The sequence below is a fragment of the Plecotus auritus genome, assembly GCF_963455305.1.
Source record: "Plecotus auritus genome assembly, chromosome: 13".
Taxonomy (NCBI): Eukaryota; Metazoa; Chordata; class Mammalia; order Chiroptera; family Vespertilionidae; genus Plecotus; species Plecotus auritus.
Genome location: NC_137779.1, coordinates 15,732,063 through 15,749,578, shown reverse-complemented (window position 1 = coordinate 15,749,578; position 17,516 = coordinate 15,732,063). Strand labels below are relative to the sequence as shown.

The 17,516-nt window shown below is 50.5% G+C and overlaps 2 protein-coding genes across 9 annotated transcripts in view; one reads left to right on the top strand and one right to left on the bottom strand.

The window, feature by feature from the left end:
- Positions 1-64: 64 nt before the first annotated feature.
- On the top strand, positions 65-6,499 carry TRMT2A (tRNA methyltransferase 2 homolog A). Of its 6 annotated transcripts, none has more exons than XM_080649763.1 (13): positions 65-139; positions 642-1,201; positions 1,461-1,569; positions 1,836-2,017; positions 2,213-2,327; positions 2,425-2,540; positions 2,616-2,727; positions 3,350-3,472; positions 3,659-3,734; positions 4,054-4,170; positions 4,326-4,422; positions 4,531-4,798; positions 6,292-6,499. In XM_080649763.1, the coding sequence occupies exons 2-12, from the start codon at positions 654-656 to the stop codon at positions 4,760-4,762; spliced, it is 1,827 nt and encodes a 608-aa protein (XP_080505889.1). In that variant the 5' UTR covers positions 65-139; positions 642-653; the 3' UTR covers positions 4,763-4,798; positions 6,292-6,499. The 6 variants fall into 6 exon arrangements, with proteins under 6 accessions (XP_080505889.1, XP_080505887.1, XP_080505888.1 ...); XM_080649761.1 differs by having other exon boundaries at positions 65-457; XM_080649762.1 differs by lacking the exon at positions 6,292-6,499 and having other exon boundaries at positions 4,531-5,582.
- The window catches only part of DGCR8 (DGCR8 microprocessor complex subunit), a 27,341-nt gene continuing 15,398 nt past the window's right edge, over positions 5,574-17,516 (bottom strand). For all 3 annotated transcript variants that reach the window (XM_080649755.1, XM_080649756.1, XM_080649754.1), the window contains 6 exons: positions 16,465-16,547; positions 11,799-11,899; positions 11,362-11,468; positions 10,073-10,200; positions 8,648-8,761; positions 5,574-7,686 (listed from right to left, as the gene is read on the bottom strand). In XM_080649755.1, the coding sequence (XP_080505881.1) occupies positions 7,603-7,686; positions 8,648-8,761; positions 10,073-10,200; positions 11,362-11,468; positions 11,799-11,899; positions 16,465-16,547 (617 nt within the window). In that variant the 3' untranslated portion in view covers positions 5,574-7,602. The remainder of the gene's footprint in view (positions 7,687-8,647; positions 8,762-10,072; positions 10,201-11,361; positions 11,469-11,798; positions 11,900-16,464; positions 16,548-17,516) is intronic.

Sequence of the window (17,516 nt, the reverse complement as noted above, 5' to 3'; positions counted from 1 at the left end):
CGGTCTTGGGGCTCTAGAAAGCCGGAGCCAGACGGTGGAGTCGGTGCTGGCGCACGGCGATGACGTAGCCGGAAGCCAGGATGATGGAGGCGCACCGCCAAGTCTGCATGCGCTAGCCGACTGGACAGCGGCTGGCGAGGCGAGCCACTGGCGCGAGCCCCTGGCCGGCGGGCGGTGCACCCCATTCTCGAGACTGGGACCTGAGTCCCGAGGGTTCGAGTCCCGCCCTCGGGTCGGTGCTGGGAGGCGGCCTCAGGGTGCCAAACCCGCGCTCTGCGAGCTTCCCGTGCGCCAGGCCCAGGGTGAGGCGGTGGAGACGGCCCCTCAATCCAGGCAGCAGGACAGACCGGACGATGACTGACAAGCTCGACCACGAAGCAAAGTGAAGGGAGATCCCGGCTAGAGACGCGGGGCGGCGATGGCGGACTTCATGAAAAGAGATGGAGATGGGGGCGCGGTGGGAAACCACTGGGAATGGGGGTGTGAGATGGGAGAGAAGGGATTGGAGGGTGAGGATGATAGAAAGGGTGGGGCTGGGTGTAGGAAGCACTAAATGGAGGTCTAGATGTGAGGCGATGAAGCCTGGACGCTCAGGACCCAGAGTCCACCCCTCATCCCAGCCCATGCTTGTCTCCACACAGGGCCTTGGGCCAATGGATGGCTGCGGCCAGGACAGCAGCAGTGCCCTGGGCATCTCTGCAGCCCCAGTTACCCACGAGAAGGAGGAGGAGGAAGAAGGAGCCGGGACAGCTGCAAAGTCAGGCCCTCAGCCAGGGCTCTACAGCTACATCAGGGACGACTTGTTCACTTCAGAGATCTTCAAATTGGAGCTGCAGAATGTGCCACGCCACGCCAGTTTCAGTGATGTTCGACGCTTTCTGGGCCGCTTTGGCCTGCAGCCCCATAAGACCAAACTCTTCGGCCAACCTCCTTGCGCCTTTGTGACATTCCGCTGCGCCGCTGAGCGGGACAAGGCCTTGCGTGTACTGCACGGTGCCCTCTGGAAGGGCCGCCCTCTCAGCGTGCGCCTAGCTAGGCCCAAGGCTGATCCCATGGCCAGGAAGAGGCAGCGTGAGGATGAGGGTGAGCCTCCAGCCACATGTGTGGCTGATGTAGTGACCCCTCTTTGGACGGTGCCCTATGATGAGCAGCTTGACAGGAAGCGGCTGGAGTGTGAACAGGTGCTGCAGAAGCTTGCCAAGTGAGTGTGAACACAGTCACCCCCTTGACACCTGAGCTCTGTTCAGCTCCATGCTTGGTCAGACCTACCTGTGCTCCGTACAGACCTCCTTGGCATCTGCACAGACTCTTGGGGAGCTAGCCAGTAAGACCCCTGTGTTACCAGTGGGGATAAAGAGGTGCAAAGTGAGGGTCCTAAGCACCTAGGTGTTTGGAGAGTAGTTGGAGATGGTTTGGGGGCAGCGGGCTGAGTCTAACCCTGGTCCCACCTCACTCTGCAGGGAAATTGGGAGCACCAACCGTGCCCTGCTGCCCTGGCTGCTCTCACAGAGACACAAGCACAACAAAGCCTGCTGCCCACTGGAGGGGGTCAGACCATCACCCCAACAGGTCAAGCCCACAAACCTTTACCCCATGCTCCTAGAGAAAACTGTCCTCACCCACCCCTCTTGCTTTGCATTTACTACTCATGTTGGTCACTAGACTGCTAGCTGTTGTCATCCTTGTCCCCTGGATTGCCACACTCTCTGGGGGAGCTGGGGCTTCTCACACATTGCCCTTTCCCACTCACTGTGGTTCCCTCCATGAACAAGTGGTGGTGGGCTGCCAGGTCAAGGTCCGCTGTGTTTCTCTGCCTCCCTCTGCTCACCCTGCAGACCGAGTATCGAAACAAGTGTGAGTTTCTGGTGGGCATCGGAGTGGATGGAGAAGACAACACTGTTGGCTGCCGGCTCGGAAAGTACAAGGGCGGGACATGTGCTGTGGCGGCCCCCTTTGACACTGTGCACATCCCTGAGGCCACCAAGCAGGTGGTGAAAGCCTTTCAAGAGTTTATCCGGTGAGGGCTTGCAGCAGGGAGAAGGTTCTGGAATGTTGTCTTATAGCAGAGAGCCTGAGTCCTGCTGGGGAAAGGTGGGGGTGAGGTTCCTGATTGTGGTGGCCTGGTGAGTGTAGCTAAAGGAGAGAGCAGGAAGGTTGCTTGCCCAATTCTGGTCAGATGTTGGGGACTCAGGGCTGCTTATCGCTCCTACAGGTCTACTCCGTACTCGGCATATGACCCAGAGACATACTCAGGCCATTGGAAGCAGCTGACCGTGCGCACCAGCCGCCGTGGCCAAGCCATGGCCATTGCCTACTTCCATCCTCAGGTCTCAGGCTGGGTGGCCCTGCTGGGTGAAGGTGTCCCAGCCAGAGTGGGTTGCATGCAACACAGCCTCACAGGGCCTTTTCTACTGTTTCCTCCAGAAACTGAGCCCTGAGGAGCTGGCGGGGCTGAAGGCCTCCTTAGCGCAGCACTTCACAGTGGGGCCAGGCAAGGCCAGCGGGGTGACCTGCCTCTACTTCGTGAAGGAGGGACAGCGGTGAGGAGCCTGGATGGGAGGGTGGAATGAATCCTTTCGAGGGCTAGCAACACTGACTGACCTCACCACCCACAGAAAGACGCCCAGCCAAGAGGGCCTGCCCCTGGAGCACATAGCTGGGGACCAGTACATCCATGAAGATCTGCTGGGGTTGACCTTCCAGATTTCCCCTCATGCCTTCTTCCAGGTAGCCAAGTGCCCTGGGGATCATAAAGACACACGGAGGGAGGCCCAATGTGATACCAGGACATAATTGGGATAGTGGGCTAGAGTAGGTGACAAGTGTTAGCCTGCAGAAGTTTGGGGGAGAGCATTCAGGCAGGGGAGCCACAAGAGCTGCAAGGTAGTAAATTTCACTAACTAGACCTTTGTGATAACCCTGCTGGAGAGCCACATGTAGGGAGTGGGAGCTGGGTGGTGCCAGGGCTCTGGTGAGAGTTCTGAAGTCTTCTGTGCCCAACGTTGATGGGGTAGGGTCCCACACATCCATCACTCAGAAATTCGTAAGTTAGGGATGTGGGGGGTCAGCATCAAGTTGCTTTTAAAGTCAGGGCCCTGAGTGAGGTAGCCCATCTTGTAGATGGAGGAGCAGTTGGACCACTAGCTCTGGGGTGCTTCAACAATTAGAGGTGGGGAAGGGGTGGGATCAGACCTAGAAAAAAGATGAGTGAGCCAGGGACTGGCCACAGGTCTTAGAGAGGGGGAGTTCCCTGAGGAATGCAGGCATTTGGTGGGGTGCTGCAGGGGGGAGGCAAACTTGAGCAGTGGGGCTGCTTTGACATCCTGGGTCGTGCTGGCCCACCCTCCAGGTGAACACCCCAGCTGCTGAAGTGCTCTACACAGTCATCCAGGACTGGGCCCAGCTGGATATAGAGAGCACAGTGCTGGACGTGTGCTGTGGCACTGGCACCATCGGCCTGGCTCTGGCCCGGGTGAGCCTTCCCGCCCACCCCAGCTGAGGATGCCCTCTCCTCACCCAACCCTCCTGCTATCACCACTTTGCGACCCCCTAGCCTGTCCCAAATCCTCTTCTACTCCCAATGCCTCCTGCTACTCTCCACCCCAAGCCCCTGGGGAGGTGCAGGGCACCCTCAGCCTGTACCCTCTCCTTGATTCAGAAGGTAAAGAGAGTTGTGGGGATTGAGCTGTGCCAGGAAGCTGTGGAGGATGCCCGGGTGAATGCCAACAACAATGGTGAGAGCCAGTGTACCACACAGTGGGCAGTCCCCACCGCTATATACCTCAACACCACACCTAGAATCCCATTACTTGGCTTCTAGGGTGGGGGGTGTGGGGACACGTGACAGAAACTGCAGAAGGCAAAACAGGACCCCTAGTGTGCACCCACAATGCCTGGGGCTGCCTCATAGGGAAGAAGGGTGAACAAGCTCCCTGGCCAGTGAGTTTTCCTAAGACACCTCTGGTCAGGGGCTTCATGACACACTAGGCAGCTCAGCGGGCCCAGTGTGGCAGAGCATCCTGGATCCCAACAGGCTTGCTGTACCATCTGCAGAGTTGAGCAATGTCGAGTTCCACTGCGGGAGGGCTGAGGACCTGGTGCCTGCCCTGGTGAGCAAACTGGCCTCCCAGCAGCTTGTTGCCATCCTGGACCCACCCCGCGCCGGCCTGCGTGAGTAACCTCCATTTGGGGGTGGTACAGGGAATGGAGGACAGTGACATCTGGGTGGACCACCAGGCGGTGCAGCCTCAGGCCTGATGTCCACATCCATTGGGCTACCCCTTCTTTGAGGTGGGAACCTTCCCTTAAGGAGTCTACCTCCTCAGATTCCAAAGTGATCCTGGCTATCCGCAGAGCTGAGAACCTCAAGCGGCTCCTGTACGTCTCCTGCAACCCCCGGGCGGCCATGGGCAACTTTGTAGAGTGAGTTAAGGTGGGGGCTTGGGGTGGAATGGGGCCAGCACCCAGCCCCATGCCTCCCACAGGAGCCCAGCCATGTGACTAACCTGGACTACTCCCTTCCCACCATAGCCTCTGCAGAGCCCCATCTAATCGGGTGAAAGGCACCCCCTTCCGGCCAGTCAAAGCTGTGGCTGTGGACCTGTTCCCGCAGACCCCACATTGCGAGATGCTCATCTTATTCGAGAGGGTGGAGCACCCCAATGGCACAGAGACCCTGGAGCCCAAGGACCCACCAGCTCAGCATTCATCTGGGCCCCCAGATGACACCCAGCAGGAATCTGGGCCCTCCCCTCCTTCCTAGGCCCTGGAGCAGTGGAAACCAGCCTTTCCAGAACAGGTCTATCGGCATCACAGGGGCAGAAACCAAATGGCTCCTCAAATCTTTGCCTCACCCCAAAACACTGAGGCAGTACTTCCAACAGGACACAAGACCCAGCTGTCCTGCCTTAGGGCCTTCCCATTACTGTGGGTTATAGGCTCTTGCACCCTGCACACAGGTACACACACTCATTCTTTTTGGACCACAAGGGCCAGAATAAACAACTGCTAAACTACTGATGTTTCTGTGATGAGAACCCAGAGCTTTGGCATACAGGGGTTCTGCCCCCTCACTGCAGTGCAAAGGGACGGAGGTAAGAGGGCACCTTGGGGTAAGTCTAAGCTTGAGCCTCTGGCTCTGCTAGCACCCTGCCAGCCCTGCGTACAGCCAATAGACCCAGTTGTATTGGGGCAGTTCTCCCAGCCCCTCTGAACAGCAGGGCTTGGTGTTTTACGCTTAACTCCAAGGAAAAGCAGATTCAAATTTCACAAAGGCCAAGTGGGGTAGGGGGGCAGGGGGGGCATGGAGAACACAGGGCAAGGGGCTGGCCTTGCCTGTATAGACCCCACTTTCCCTGCACCAAAGGGAGGACCCTCAATTTTGTTCCACCCCCAAGTGAGCCCTGAAGAAAGAAGCTGGGCTGGGATGCTGCTCAGCTACTGTGGGGAGCAGCTGTGTCCAGGCAAATGCCCTAGGCTCGCTGGAGATTGCTCTAGAGAGGTTCTGGCAAACTGAGGGTCCACAAGACCCCTAGTCTCCCACAGCTAGAAAAAAACACCAGTCAGAACCTTTTGGACAGTTTTGTTTTATGTGTCCAAACAATCAAGGCTCACTGTTACAGCCAGGGGCCAGCCACCACCTAGGAAGTATATGATGCACAGAGGTGGCATCAGCAGAGGCTCTCCTTGCCCTCTACCCCCACAGCACAGCTGTGCACACAACACGCACACCACACATGGGACAGAAAGGATATGGTGGGGCCACAGAGGCTCACCCACTTCTAGGAACACGTGCACAAAGCTTTGGTTCATAATGGCGCATCTGGCTGTTTTAAGGGCAAACCGTCACAGTCAATTATTAATTGCTGCAGACAGGAAGCAAGACAGAAGCAAGTGTATAATTACAGCAACTTGATTGAGGATTCTGTTTTATAAAGGTCAACACAGAAGCTAACCTTGGTCACATGGGTGCTGAGGGAGGGATACACTGGGTGGCCTACAAGGCCAACATTGTCTTCCCGGAAGCAGACACCACCAATTGTCTTCCTGGAAACAAAACACCATCCACAGGGGATGTGGTGGACAGGCACACCCAAAGAACGTAACAATGCAACCCAGTGCTGGGCTCCTGTATCTGGCAGTGCACCATGAGTGTGTGGCAACCTGAAGAGGTGCTGGGAACAGGAAACCAACGGCTAACCACCACTACCTTACATGTGGGGACAAGCAAGGGCCCCTCACACCCCCTGGGACTCAGGGCAGGGTCACCTCTAACCCTGCACCTGTCCACAGGGGCCACCTGGAGAGCACAGGCTGCTGGTCAGAGGAGTGAGCTGGTTACCAGACCTGGCTGCACAGGGCGGCTGCCTTTGAAATCCAGTGAAGCTACCATCCATGTGCTTGCACCAAATCTGGAGAGGAGTGCCAGTTTGTGATCAAGAATGGATTGCACTAAGGGTCCTTGTTCCCTCTTCTTAAATAAACCCACGTGCTAAAATTCATTAATTGTTTATATCTGCTACATGATTCCAAATCTATCTTCTACACACTGTAAAAGTTTCTTTCCAAATGCTAAAATATCATAAAAGCTTTAAAAACTGAAGGGTGGACAGAGGGATTTGACTGTGCAAAAATCTTCAGTAAAAAGTTGCCAAAGGCCAGTGAAGGCAACCAGCCTAGGTATCTAAGAAGGTGTGTTTTTAGGGCATTAAGACTTACTCAGAAGGCCCTGACCGGGTAGATAGCTCAGTTTGTCAGAGCATCATCCTGATATGATATGCCAAGTTTGTAGATTTGATCCCTGGTCAGGGCACATACATGAATCAACCAATGAATTCATAAATAAGTAGAACAACGAATTGATTGTTTTTCTCTCTCTCAAATCAATAAAAAATATTTAATTTTTTAAAAGACTTGGAAAAATGGATCACAACCCAGCTCAGGGCTTGGGGAACAAGCCAGGCAGAAACACACTGGCTGAAAAATAATCACCTTGATGATTTACCTGCAATCTCTGAAAAATAGTTCTGATGCTAAAATTGTGTTTATTTTAAACCAAAAAGGTCTAAAATACTCATTCCTGTTATAACATTTTCAGGAAAAAAGGGAAAACACAGGAGGCAGGAAAGGGGATGGTGTGCCAGCATGCGCCTTCTGACCAGGTCCCTGCAGTGGCCTGCAGGAGCCCTAGGCACAGGGCGCCATAGCACTTGGCCATCACTTCTCATTTCATCTGTCATCCAACTATCATTTCTTGTCAGTGCATGTTACATACTAAAATTCATGAAAATATTCGTAAAACCAGTCTGCAGCAAATCTGTAAAAGCATAGGTCATCTCCAAGCTCAGCTTCCACCTGCACAGGCAGGATGAGCTGATGCTTGAACACGTCCACTCAGACCTGTGGGTGGCCCACAAGGAAACGGTATAGTAGAATGAGGCCCTGGCTGTCCCCATACACTGGAGCCCCACCCCTTTGGCCCCAGCCTCAGACATGTGGCTGCAGGGGAGGAACTTAGATTGGAGATGAGAGGCTGCAGAGTGAGCAGTGCATGGTCTTCCTGGCAACAGAGCTGGCAGCCCCCATGCCTGGTCCACCACCTCCTCACACGTCCACCGTGCATAGAGGCTCGCCACCAGGCTGAGCAGATGCCACAATAGACATCTTGGGCTTCTTTCGCGTCTCCTCCTAGAAAAACAATGAAGGTCAGGGATGCCAGTGAGGTGGGAACATGTTGCAGCCCAGCTTTAGGCAAGAGGTTCCAGAGGGAGATGCGTGGGTGGGGGGTGAGCCCAACAGACTGGTGCCAGGCAGCCTCTGGAGCAGGAGGGCACCCGTGCTTTGGATTTCCGGCTGGAAAGAATGAAGACCTGAGGAGTGGGCCAGTCAGGGCCCTGGATGGGAGGATAACCCTGGACACCATCAGAGTACATGATTCCCTGGGTATCAGGACACAGTCAAAAATGAAGAGCTAAGGAGGTTACAGCCACCAGGGATACGCCCCTAGTGGGTCTCTCTCCTCACCCCTACCTGAGGGCAGCAGTGAGGCATCCCCTGGACCCAAAAGGTCCACAAAGACAACAGACACCTCCCTCAGGGTTTATACCACAGGCTGATACCACAGCTGAAAAGATCTGAGCCCAGAGGCCCCCTGAATGGGTGGCTTTAGAAACTGCATGGGTACTGAGCCCTACCTGCATTCTGTGAAACATACTCCTTCCTCAGAACTGCTAAGGGCTCCAAGAGGAAGAGGTCCAGGATGGTAGTCTGTCACCCACAAGGACCCTGAGTGTGTGTGGGGGAGGGGGCAGAGGGCTGGCCAGTGCACTCTCCCTGCCCTCAAACAGCCAGCACTGGAAGTCAGTGTACAAGAGGCTGGGCCCTTCACAACCACTATCAAGCCAGGGCTGCCAGCTCTCTAACTTAATTATATAAAATAGGGATTTAGCCTAAGTATCATGAATGCTGAAGCTCAAGGAAAAGCAAATCTAATCTGGATGGCTTTTCAGGTGCCTGGGCACTGCCAGTGATGGGTTCCTATGGGACAGCTTCCAACCCCCTCCCCCCGCAGTTGCCATAGTGTGACACAGCTTGGTACCCTCCCCTGCCTTGGGGGCAAGGGGATGGAGGAGCCATGGCCTGTGCTCACCCTCTCCTCGGCGAGCCTCTTCATCTCCTCCTGCAGCTTGCTTAGGATGTGCAGGTTCGGCTTGTTCTTCTTGGCATACTGCTGCAGCTCAATCACACTCTTGTCTGAGGTCTCCTGGGGAGCACAGTGCCTCCATCTCAGGTCTGCCCTGGACCCCACACCAGCTACCCCACCCTCAACCTGTGCAGAGAACATCGTGCTGCCCCCCACTGCCCCATCCTCAGTGAACAGAAAGCCACAACCTGCTCTGGGACAAAAGCACCCTGGTACCCAGCTGTTTCTACCCCTGTCCAGACCCAAGGAAGCTAGACACTGCCTTAGATACAGCAGTCAGCCAGACTTGCTGTGCCCAGAACACTCTGACTGAAGTGGTACCTACGCTGGGAGGCCATCAGCCCCAGCCACTGAGCTCTCTGCATGCCCTAGACTTTCAGTGCAAGACCCAACTGTCCTAAAGGCCCTCCATCTCTCAGGACAATTACTGTATCTGGGGTGGCAGACCCCACCTGTCTTCCAAAAGCCGCATGCTGGGCTGTTCCCAGGCTTGACCCCTCACCCTCCAGCTTAGCAAAGGTTCCCACCCATGGGCCAAAGTGGGCTTTCTCTCCTTCAACCTTAGCCCGAGAGGATACACAGAAGGCTGGCATATATAAAAGGCAAGGTAAGTTTCATGTGCATTGCATCCAAGTTTTCTCAAAAACACATATCCTGAGGTCCCTCTAAGCAAGTTGGGGACCCTTCACCTCCCTCACCCCGCCTATCATGCCCAGAGCAAGAGCATCTTCAGGGATGGTCTAAGGGTCTACCTTGTGATCTTTGGAGTCACCACCTGTAGTCCCCAACTCTACACTGACCATCCCTCTACTTACTGGGGTGCTGATAACCCAGAGCATTTCTATAAACATCAGGGGGAAAATTAAAAATGTAAACACTCACCTCCTAGTACTTCCCTCCACCCAACAAAGCATCTGTCATCCAACTATCTGAGATCTACCTAAAGGTATTCGTTTAAATTTCAAGATCTTGGCAAAAGTAGCAGAAACAAAACAAATGACACACAGGCTGTTGAATTAATTAAAGCTCAGAAACTGTGTTCATAGCCAAGAGAGCTGCCCTTGCATGCTCACTCTCCCTCAGCCACTGTGTGGCCTCAAATTAGCATAAGGCCTCCCATCACTAGACTAAGGTCTCAGCGCTGGCAGCACTCACCATCTGCACTTCTGCTGCTCTAGTCTCCTCCCCACACTGCCAGAGCCAGGCCCAGGCCCCTTGGGTAGGATGACCCACCCCAACAAAGTCACAGAAATAGCCCAGCAGAGAACCCAAGAAAGGTAGCCAAGAACAAGAGCAGAGCTGCTTGACTCTATCCCTGTGACAGTGGGACCCCAAGCATGTACTCCAAGGTTGGGAGAAAAGTCCCGTTACCTGTTTGACCATCTTGCTGCTTTCACGGCCATACATGCGTAGTAAGGACCCCCAGTTCTTGACATGTGGGTGCAGGAGCTGAAGGATTTTCTGAGAGGCTAACTGCTTCCCAACTCTCTTATTTTTACCTGTGAAGAGGGGAAGGATACGCAGAGAGGGAGTCACAAACATCCAGCTATCCATAACAGTCACCTTGCCTAAAAGGAGCTCATCTGCCCCCCCACCACGAGCTGAGAGCACATTCTACAGGAAGCAGATGAGAAGTGCTCCACCAACCAAGCTGAGCACAAGCACCTCACAAATTCCAGACCAGGACCCACCCCTATCTCACTTCACAGGACAGCCCATCAGAGGCTCTAGGTCAGGACATGATCAAGTCACACAGTTTAAGAGTCCTTCCTCCCACCACAACCCCATATTTCCAGACACACTATCAAGCAGCAATGAGGTGTCATGAAGCATGTGGCCTCAGGTTCCTTGGAAGAGGCAAAGAAGGAGGGTTTTCCCAGAAGGCCCAGGCCAGCCACACTTTCATACAAGGCTTCCCAGCTTGGAGGAGAGAATCCTGACACCAGGATCCCTCTTCTATTTCAAGCTCCACCCACCTGCTTAGGAGCACTTCTCAGTGGGACTGGTGTCTGCTGGAGTACAAGGCACACCAGGTCTCAACGTGGTTCTGAATTTTCCCAGGGTCAACTTGTGCACTACCTTCTAATTTATACAGCATTGGTTTTGTGTATATAGTAGTAACACAAATTTTTCTTTTAAAATAAAGTTATATTTTAAAAGGCAGTCATTTCAAAACTCACATTAGGTAAAGAGCACAGGTAGTGCACCCAGACCAGAAGGCAGAGGGGCAGCACACACCCAGCACAGGAATGCAGAACATAGCAGGGTGGAGACTCTGCTGCTGTTTGAGCAGCATCGACCACAGGGACCAAGAACTGTAGGGGGCAGAGATGGCAGGAGGGGAACACATGGCCTAAGCAGAATGACCAGCCCTAGCCCACGAGAGAGAAGACAGAGACAGCAGAGACAGGACTACCAAAGTCGAGCCTCAGGCTGACTGTGTTTGAGATGTGGACGTGAGATGCTGGTGGACAAAACTGTAGGCAGCCAGTTCCCACAGCTGGAGCTCAGAAGCAGCAGTAGGGCAGTGACTGGGGACCAAGGCAAAGGAGCTCAAAACTCCCAGAGAGACCACAGGTTGGGGTGGCAGCAAGGCAACATCCCCCAGTGGTCATCTGCCAGCATGGTGGGTGGCAAGGAGGAGAATATGGGGTCCTTACACCAGCCGCGCACTGTGTGCTTGCCGCACGCCATGACATATTCACTCTTCTGGTTTTTACCAGGAACCACTTCAAACTTGATGGATGTGTCACCCATTCCATGGTTTCTAAGAAAAAACAAAGACAACAGGTGACATCAGCTGAGGAGGAGGAAACAGTTGCTTTCAGAAAGTTAAGGGCTCTCTCAAGACAATGCCAACCCTTTTCCCAAAACTGCTTCTCAGCTGGAGAGTGAGGTTCTCCAAGTACACCCAACCTGATTCCATGGGGCTCTCTGATGGACCGCCAGGCAGAAGCTTCTGTGCACGCAGGGAACACTTGCAATGGCTCTCAGGCTTTAGCATTGCTTTTTGAGTCAGGATCAACAGCCAGTAAGGATGTTGGGCACCCAAATAGAAGCCCCCGACCAGACTTAGGACGGGAAACTCCCACCCTACCTTTTAAGGCACTCGTGGAGGATCTGATAGGGAGACAACAGTCCGGCCTTGCTGGTCAACTCGTAGACCCGCGAGTCCTCGATACTGATGTGGTTAAAATACTACAAAACAAAGCAGCCACTCCTAAGTACTGGCCTTGCAGAGCTGCTCCCCATGCTGTCTGCTTCCCCCAGAGGCTTACTGTCCTCCTTATTACCTCACAGAGCACCTCGCACCCCCCACTTCACTGCCCAGCTGGCCCTCTTGAGACAAGGACGAGTAGCTGCCCTACACCAGGCTGGAGAGAGGGCATGGATGGGGTGAAAGACCCTGGTGCAGTGAGGACCTGGGCTGCATAGCTAGCCAGCCCGCATAGCCTTTTCTGAACCTGAATCTTCAGACTTCACATAATTAGTCTGAAATCTAAAGATAAATAACCTTTGGAGAAAAACTTGAACATCATCGTAAGTGAGATTATAGAAAAGAGAAGATAAGCAAAGCAAAAGCTGCACTCTAATTCTCCCCGAAGGCTACAAAGTGCCAGGCCGGACTCTAGTCATAAACACAAACGTCGTCCTGGATTTTAAAGTGATCACTGTGACTAAAGAATAGAAAGGTTAAAGAAGGGTTAACAAGAAACCACTTAACCAATCAAGGAAAAGGAAAGTTCTGCACAACAGAGACAGGAGCCGCCCCCTGGTGAATGGATGCCACTCACGAGCAAGGTTCACTTCCCCAGTGCGGGCTGTGTTAGTCTCCCACAAACTGGGTGGCTTAAAACAACAGAAATTAATTTTCTCTCACTTCTGGAGGCCAGAAGTCAAGGTGTCAGCAGGGCCCTGCTCCTTCTGAAGCCTCCCAAGGAAGAGCCTTCCTTGACTTTTCCAGCTTCTGGTGGCTTGTGGAAGCATAACTCCCATCTCCACGTGGCGTTCTCTCCATCTCCCTCCCCTCTGCTCTGAGCAGGGAGGTGGGGTTCCTCTACCTCCACTTCCTTCAGTGAGGAGACAGGCTCACTATGACTGAGTAGAGGAAAGGAAGGCACTGTTTCTGAAGAGTGTTGGATTTTCTGTGAACAGGAAATCCTCTTGCTATCATCTGGCTATTTGTTTTCTCACAGGTCCCCACAAGACGCCTCCATCTCAAGTGCCCCTATCATTGTGGATCAGTTTCCAGGAAAAGTTACTCACCAAGATGTAAGGCTCTCGGGCCATCCTTAATGGCTGGTCAGGCAGCCAACACATCAGCAATGTCTGGTTTTCTCATTCAGCCTGTGAGAACTAACTTTCTAACCAGTAGTCAGCACCTGGGCTGTGGACCTGTAATGAGGCTGAGCAGGTGGAGAACTTACGAACCCTACAGCTCCAGGTTCCTCCCTGACAGAGCTAAAGCAAACACACACACACACACATATGCCCACGCTAAGAAGCCCCAAAATACCCAACAGCCTCTGCCAAAGGTCAACACCACAATTACCAAGTAGCCATGGCCACATGTTACTAATGGTTAACCTGCCAGGGGCGTGTAGGTACTCCAACTCAAGAAAGCAAAGGCAAAGGGCAGAAGTGACCCAATGAGAAGAGCAAGAGCCCAGGTGACTGGCCCAACGGACAGTGAAGAACCATGAGAACCCAAGAACACCACAGATAACCCAAGACCCATAAATTTAAAAATTTAGATAAAACAGACCAATCCCTGAAAAATGCAAACTACCTGCATTGCCCTATTCCAGCGATTTTCAACCTTTTTCATCTCATGGAATACATAAACTAATGACTAAAATTCTGTGGCACTCCAAAAATATATTTTTTGCCAAATTAAAAAAAAAAGTATGATTTTAATTCATTCACACTGGAGGGTTATTGTTGTATTGTTGTATGGCTGTTGTCATTTTTTTATTTGACAATCTAAGGGAAAAGAAGTTAGTGCCCCTAAATAATCAGGTACTGCATGTTTTAAAAATTCTTGCAGCATACTGTTTGAAAGTTGCTGTCCTAAAAAAAAAAACAACTGCTGCCCTATTCTATTCCAGAAATTGAATTTGTAGCTAAAAACTTTTCCTCGAAGAAAACTCCAGGTGCAGATGGCTTCGTTAGTGATGACTACCAAACATTTAAGAGGAAGAAATGACACTGATTCTATAGAGATTCTTTCAAAAAATCTGAAGAGGAGGGAACAATTGCCAACTCACTTTATGATGCTGAGCAGTAGTACCCTGATATTAACACCAGACCATGAACGTACCAGAAAATAAACTAAAATTCCTCACAAACCAGATGTAAAAATCCTAAACAGTATTAGCAAATTGAAACCATTAACGTAAAAAAAAAATTATATCACACCCAAGTAGGACTTATCATAGGAATGCATTTTTAAATTTTAATTCTCACCCAAGGACACGCTTTTTCCTTTGATTCTAGAGAGAGAAGAAGAGAAAAACAACAATCGACTGCCTTCCACATGCATCGCAACCAGAGATCGAATCCGAAACCTGGATATGTGACCTAACGGGGAATCAAATCTGCGGCCCCTTGGTGCATGGGACAATGCTCCAACCAACTGAGCAACACAAGTCAGGGCCCAGGAATGCATTTTTTTAAAAAAATCAATCAATTAACATAATTCACTATATTAACAAAGAAAAACCTTATGATAATGTTAACAAATACAGAAAGGGCATTTGACAAAATCCAACACCCTTTCATGATAAAAACACTTAACAAAGAAGAAATAGAAGACCTTCCTTGATCTGATGTAATGACCTGACAGCTAACATCATACTCATTGGCAAGAGGCTAGATGCTTCCCCCTAAGATCAGGTACAAGACAAGGGTGTCCACTCTCCCTACTGCTACTCAGCACTGTACTCAAAATTATAGCCAAAATAGTAAGGCAAGAAAAAGAAATACCAATGAATTACATAACCTACATCAAATTAAAAAATTTCCAGAAAGATACAATGTCCCAAAACTAGCTCAAGAAGGAATAAAAAAATCTGAATAGATGTATAACAAGTGAAAAGATTGAACTAGTAATTAAATAACTTCAAAGAAAAGTCTAGGCCCCAGTGGTTTCACAGGTAAATTCTATCAAATGTTTAAAAAATTAATACCAATCCTTCACAAGCTATTCCACACAATAGAAGAGGAACACTTTCTAACTCATTCTTTGAGGCCAGTATTACCCCATACCAATACTAGACAAAAACATACAGGAAAACTACAGATCAGTATCCCTTCTAAATAAATATAGCTACAAAAAGTCCTCAATAAAATACTATCAAGCCAAACCCAGCGATACATAAAAATAATTATACATTGCCCTGGCTAGTGTTGCTCACTGGTTAGAGTGTTGACCAGTGCAACAAAGGGTCATGGGTTCCATTTCCCGTCAAGGGCACGTACCTGGTTGCAGGTTCGTTCCCAGCCCTAGTTGGAACACATTAGGGAAGCAACCTGTTAATGTGTCTCTCTCACATCGATGTTTCTCTCCCCCCACCTCCCCTGTCCCCACTTCCCTTCTAATCTCTCTAAAAAAATCAATGGGAAAAATATCCTCAGGTGAGGATTAACAACAAAAAAAGATACATCATGACCAGTGGGATTTATCCCAGGAATGCAAGGTTGGTTTAACATTCAAAAATCAGCCCAGCCGGAGTGGCTCAGTTGGATGAGCACTGTCCTGTGCAACAAAAGGTTGCCGGTTCAGTTCCCAATTAGGGCACATACCTGCTTGCAGGTTTAATCCCCTGTTGGGGCATGTCTGGATGTTTAAAAATAAATAAAATATCACAGCTTAAAAAAAAACATTCAAATATCAATGTAATACATCACCATCTTATTAAAGTAAAAGACAAAACTCACACAATCATCTCAATAGATACAGAAAAACTATCTGAGAAAATCCAACATCTATTCCTGGCAAAAACTCTTAGCAAACCAGGAGTAGAAGTAAACATTCTCAATCTAATAAGATCCACAAATAACACAGCATGTTAAGTGAAAGAAGCCAGTCACAAAGGACCACATATGTGTTTTCATTCCTATGAAAATGTCCAGAATTGGCAAATCCAGAGATAGCAACTGGCAAATCCAGAGACAGCAAGTACATTAGTGGCTTCTAATTAGTGTTGAGGGCTAGGGAATGGGGAGAATTCGGAATTATTGCTAAAAATTTTTAAGGTTAGGTTGTTATGATGATTATATACAAAGCCACCGAACTGTAGTTTAAAAGGGTAAAATTCATGGCATATAAATTATATATCAATAAAGCTTTGTTTCAAACTCTCCAGAGTTTGAAAAGCCCTTGTTACAAATCACAGAAACAGATTTACCCAAAAAAAGTTCACAAGTAGTTTTAAATGGTTCTTAATATAAGACTAATTTAACTTTTGTAGACCCTGACTCAAAGGTTCATTCCCACCACAGATCTACTATAAGGAGAGAGCTGATTTACTTCCAAATACATTTATTGTTCACAAGCAACTTCCTGCTACCAATTACAAGACACAGGGGACAAAAATGACATTTCTTTCCTGTGCTTGCATAAAGATAAGCAAGTTTCCCCTTTTATAAAATATAAACAAACAATATCATCTTGATTGATTAAATAATTGAGGACACCCTGCACTGACAGGGCAGGCTGAGTTAAGAACTGCAATTCCAAACAGGGCAGTCATGACACTCACCTCAAGCTCTTCACTGTCTTTGGGCTTCTCCTCAGAAGTCTGTTTAACAAAATCAGGGATGAGGATTTCCAGCGTAGCTCGAGCTATGAAAAGAAAAATCTTGATGAGGGTTTAGGCCCAACCTGCTTTCCAACTGCAGAGCAAGCTACACACTGGCTCCTCTGCAGGACCAGGGACCACACAACTCAGGGGAGCAAGGGCCCTAGGGAGCAGCAGTACTTTTAGAGACAGAGACAGCAGAGGATGGAAAAGAGCACATCCTAAGAAAAGCAGGCAGTGACAGAGGCAATTTGGCCCTGAGGCACTTGTAGCAGGTTAGGGAGAGATGTGCATGTCAGAGGATTCATGTGACATGGAGGCAAATGGCTCAGCAGAACCTGGACCAAGTAGGGAGAACTGCAAACTGAGTAAGCTACATGTGTGTGGCAGGGAGAAGCAGCCAGACCAGATGGATTCTCTGGAAAAACCGCCTGCAGGACAGAGCACAGGGATGACTACATGTTGAGTACAGGTGCCCAAGTGAGCAAGGCTGCCACTCACCAATGGCATGGGAATGTGGGGCACTGAGGGAGGGGGAGGGATGTGTAACAGTCTGGCCCTGTAGGGTTATAGTACTAGCAAGACATCCAAGTGCAGGTGTCTAAAGAGAAGCTAGGGTCTGGGCAGAAAAAGTGGGTCCCTGCTCATGGGGAGGAGTGCAGCAGGGTCCTGCCACCAGAATGTCTCCACCCCCCATGCTGGCCCTGCTCTATGTTAACTGCTCCATGACTTCGGTAACACCCAGCCTGTTGAGCTGAAAAAGTCTTTTGGGCCCAGCCAGTATGGCTCAGTGGTTGAGCATCAACCCAAGAACTAAGAGGTCACCAGTTCAATTCCCAGTCAGGGCACACGCCCAGGATGTGGGCTCAATCCCCAGCAGGGGGCATGCAGGAAGCAGCTGACTGATGATGTTCCTCTCATAGATGTTTCTATCTCTATATCCCTCTCCCTTCCTCTCTCTCTAAAAACCAATAAAAACATTTTTTAAAAATGAAAAAGTCACCCCTAGCCAG

Bases quoted from the DNA above. Each gene is read 5' to 3' on its own strand.
- TRMT2A (XM_080649759.1), top strand. From the start codon at position 516: ATGATAGAAAGGGTGGGGCTGGGTGTAGGAAGCACTAAATGGAGGTCT. The intron at 1,570-1,835 runs GTCAAGCCCACA...CTCACCCTGCAG, and splicing joins TCAGACCATCACCCCAACAG to ACCGAGTATCGAAACAAGTG. The intron at 2,328-2,424 runs GTCTCAGGCTGG...TGTTTCCTCCAG, and splicing joins TTGCCTACTTCCATCCTCAG to AAACTGAGCCCTGAGGAGCT.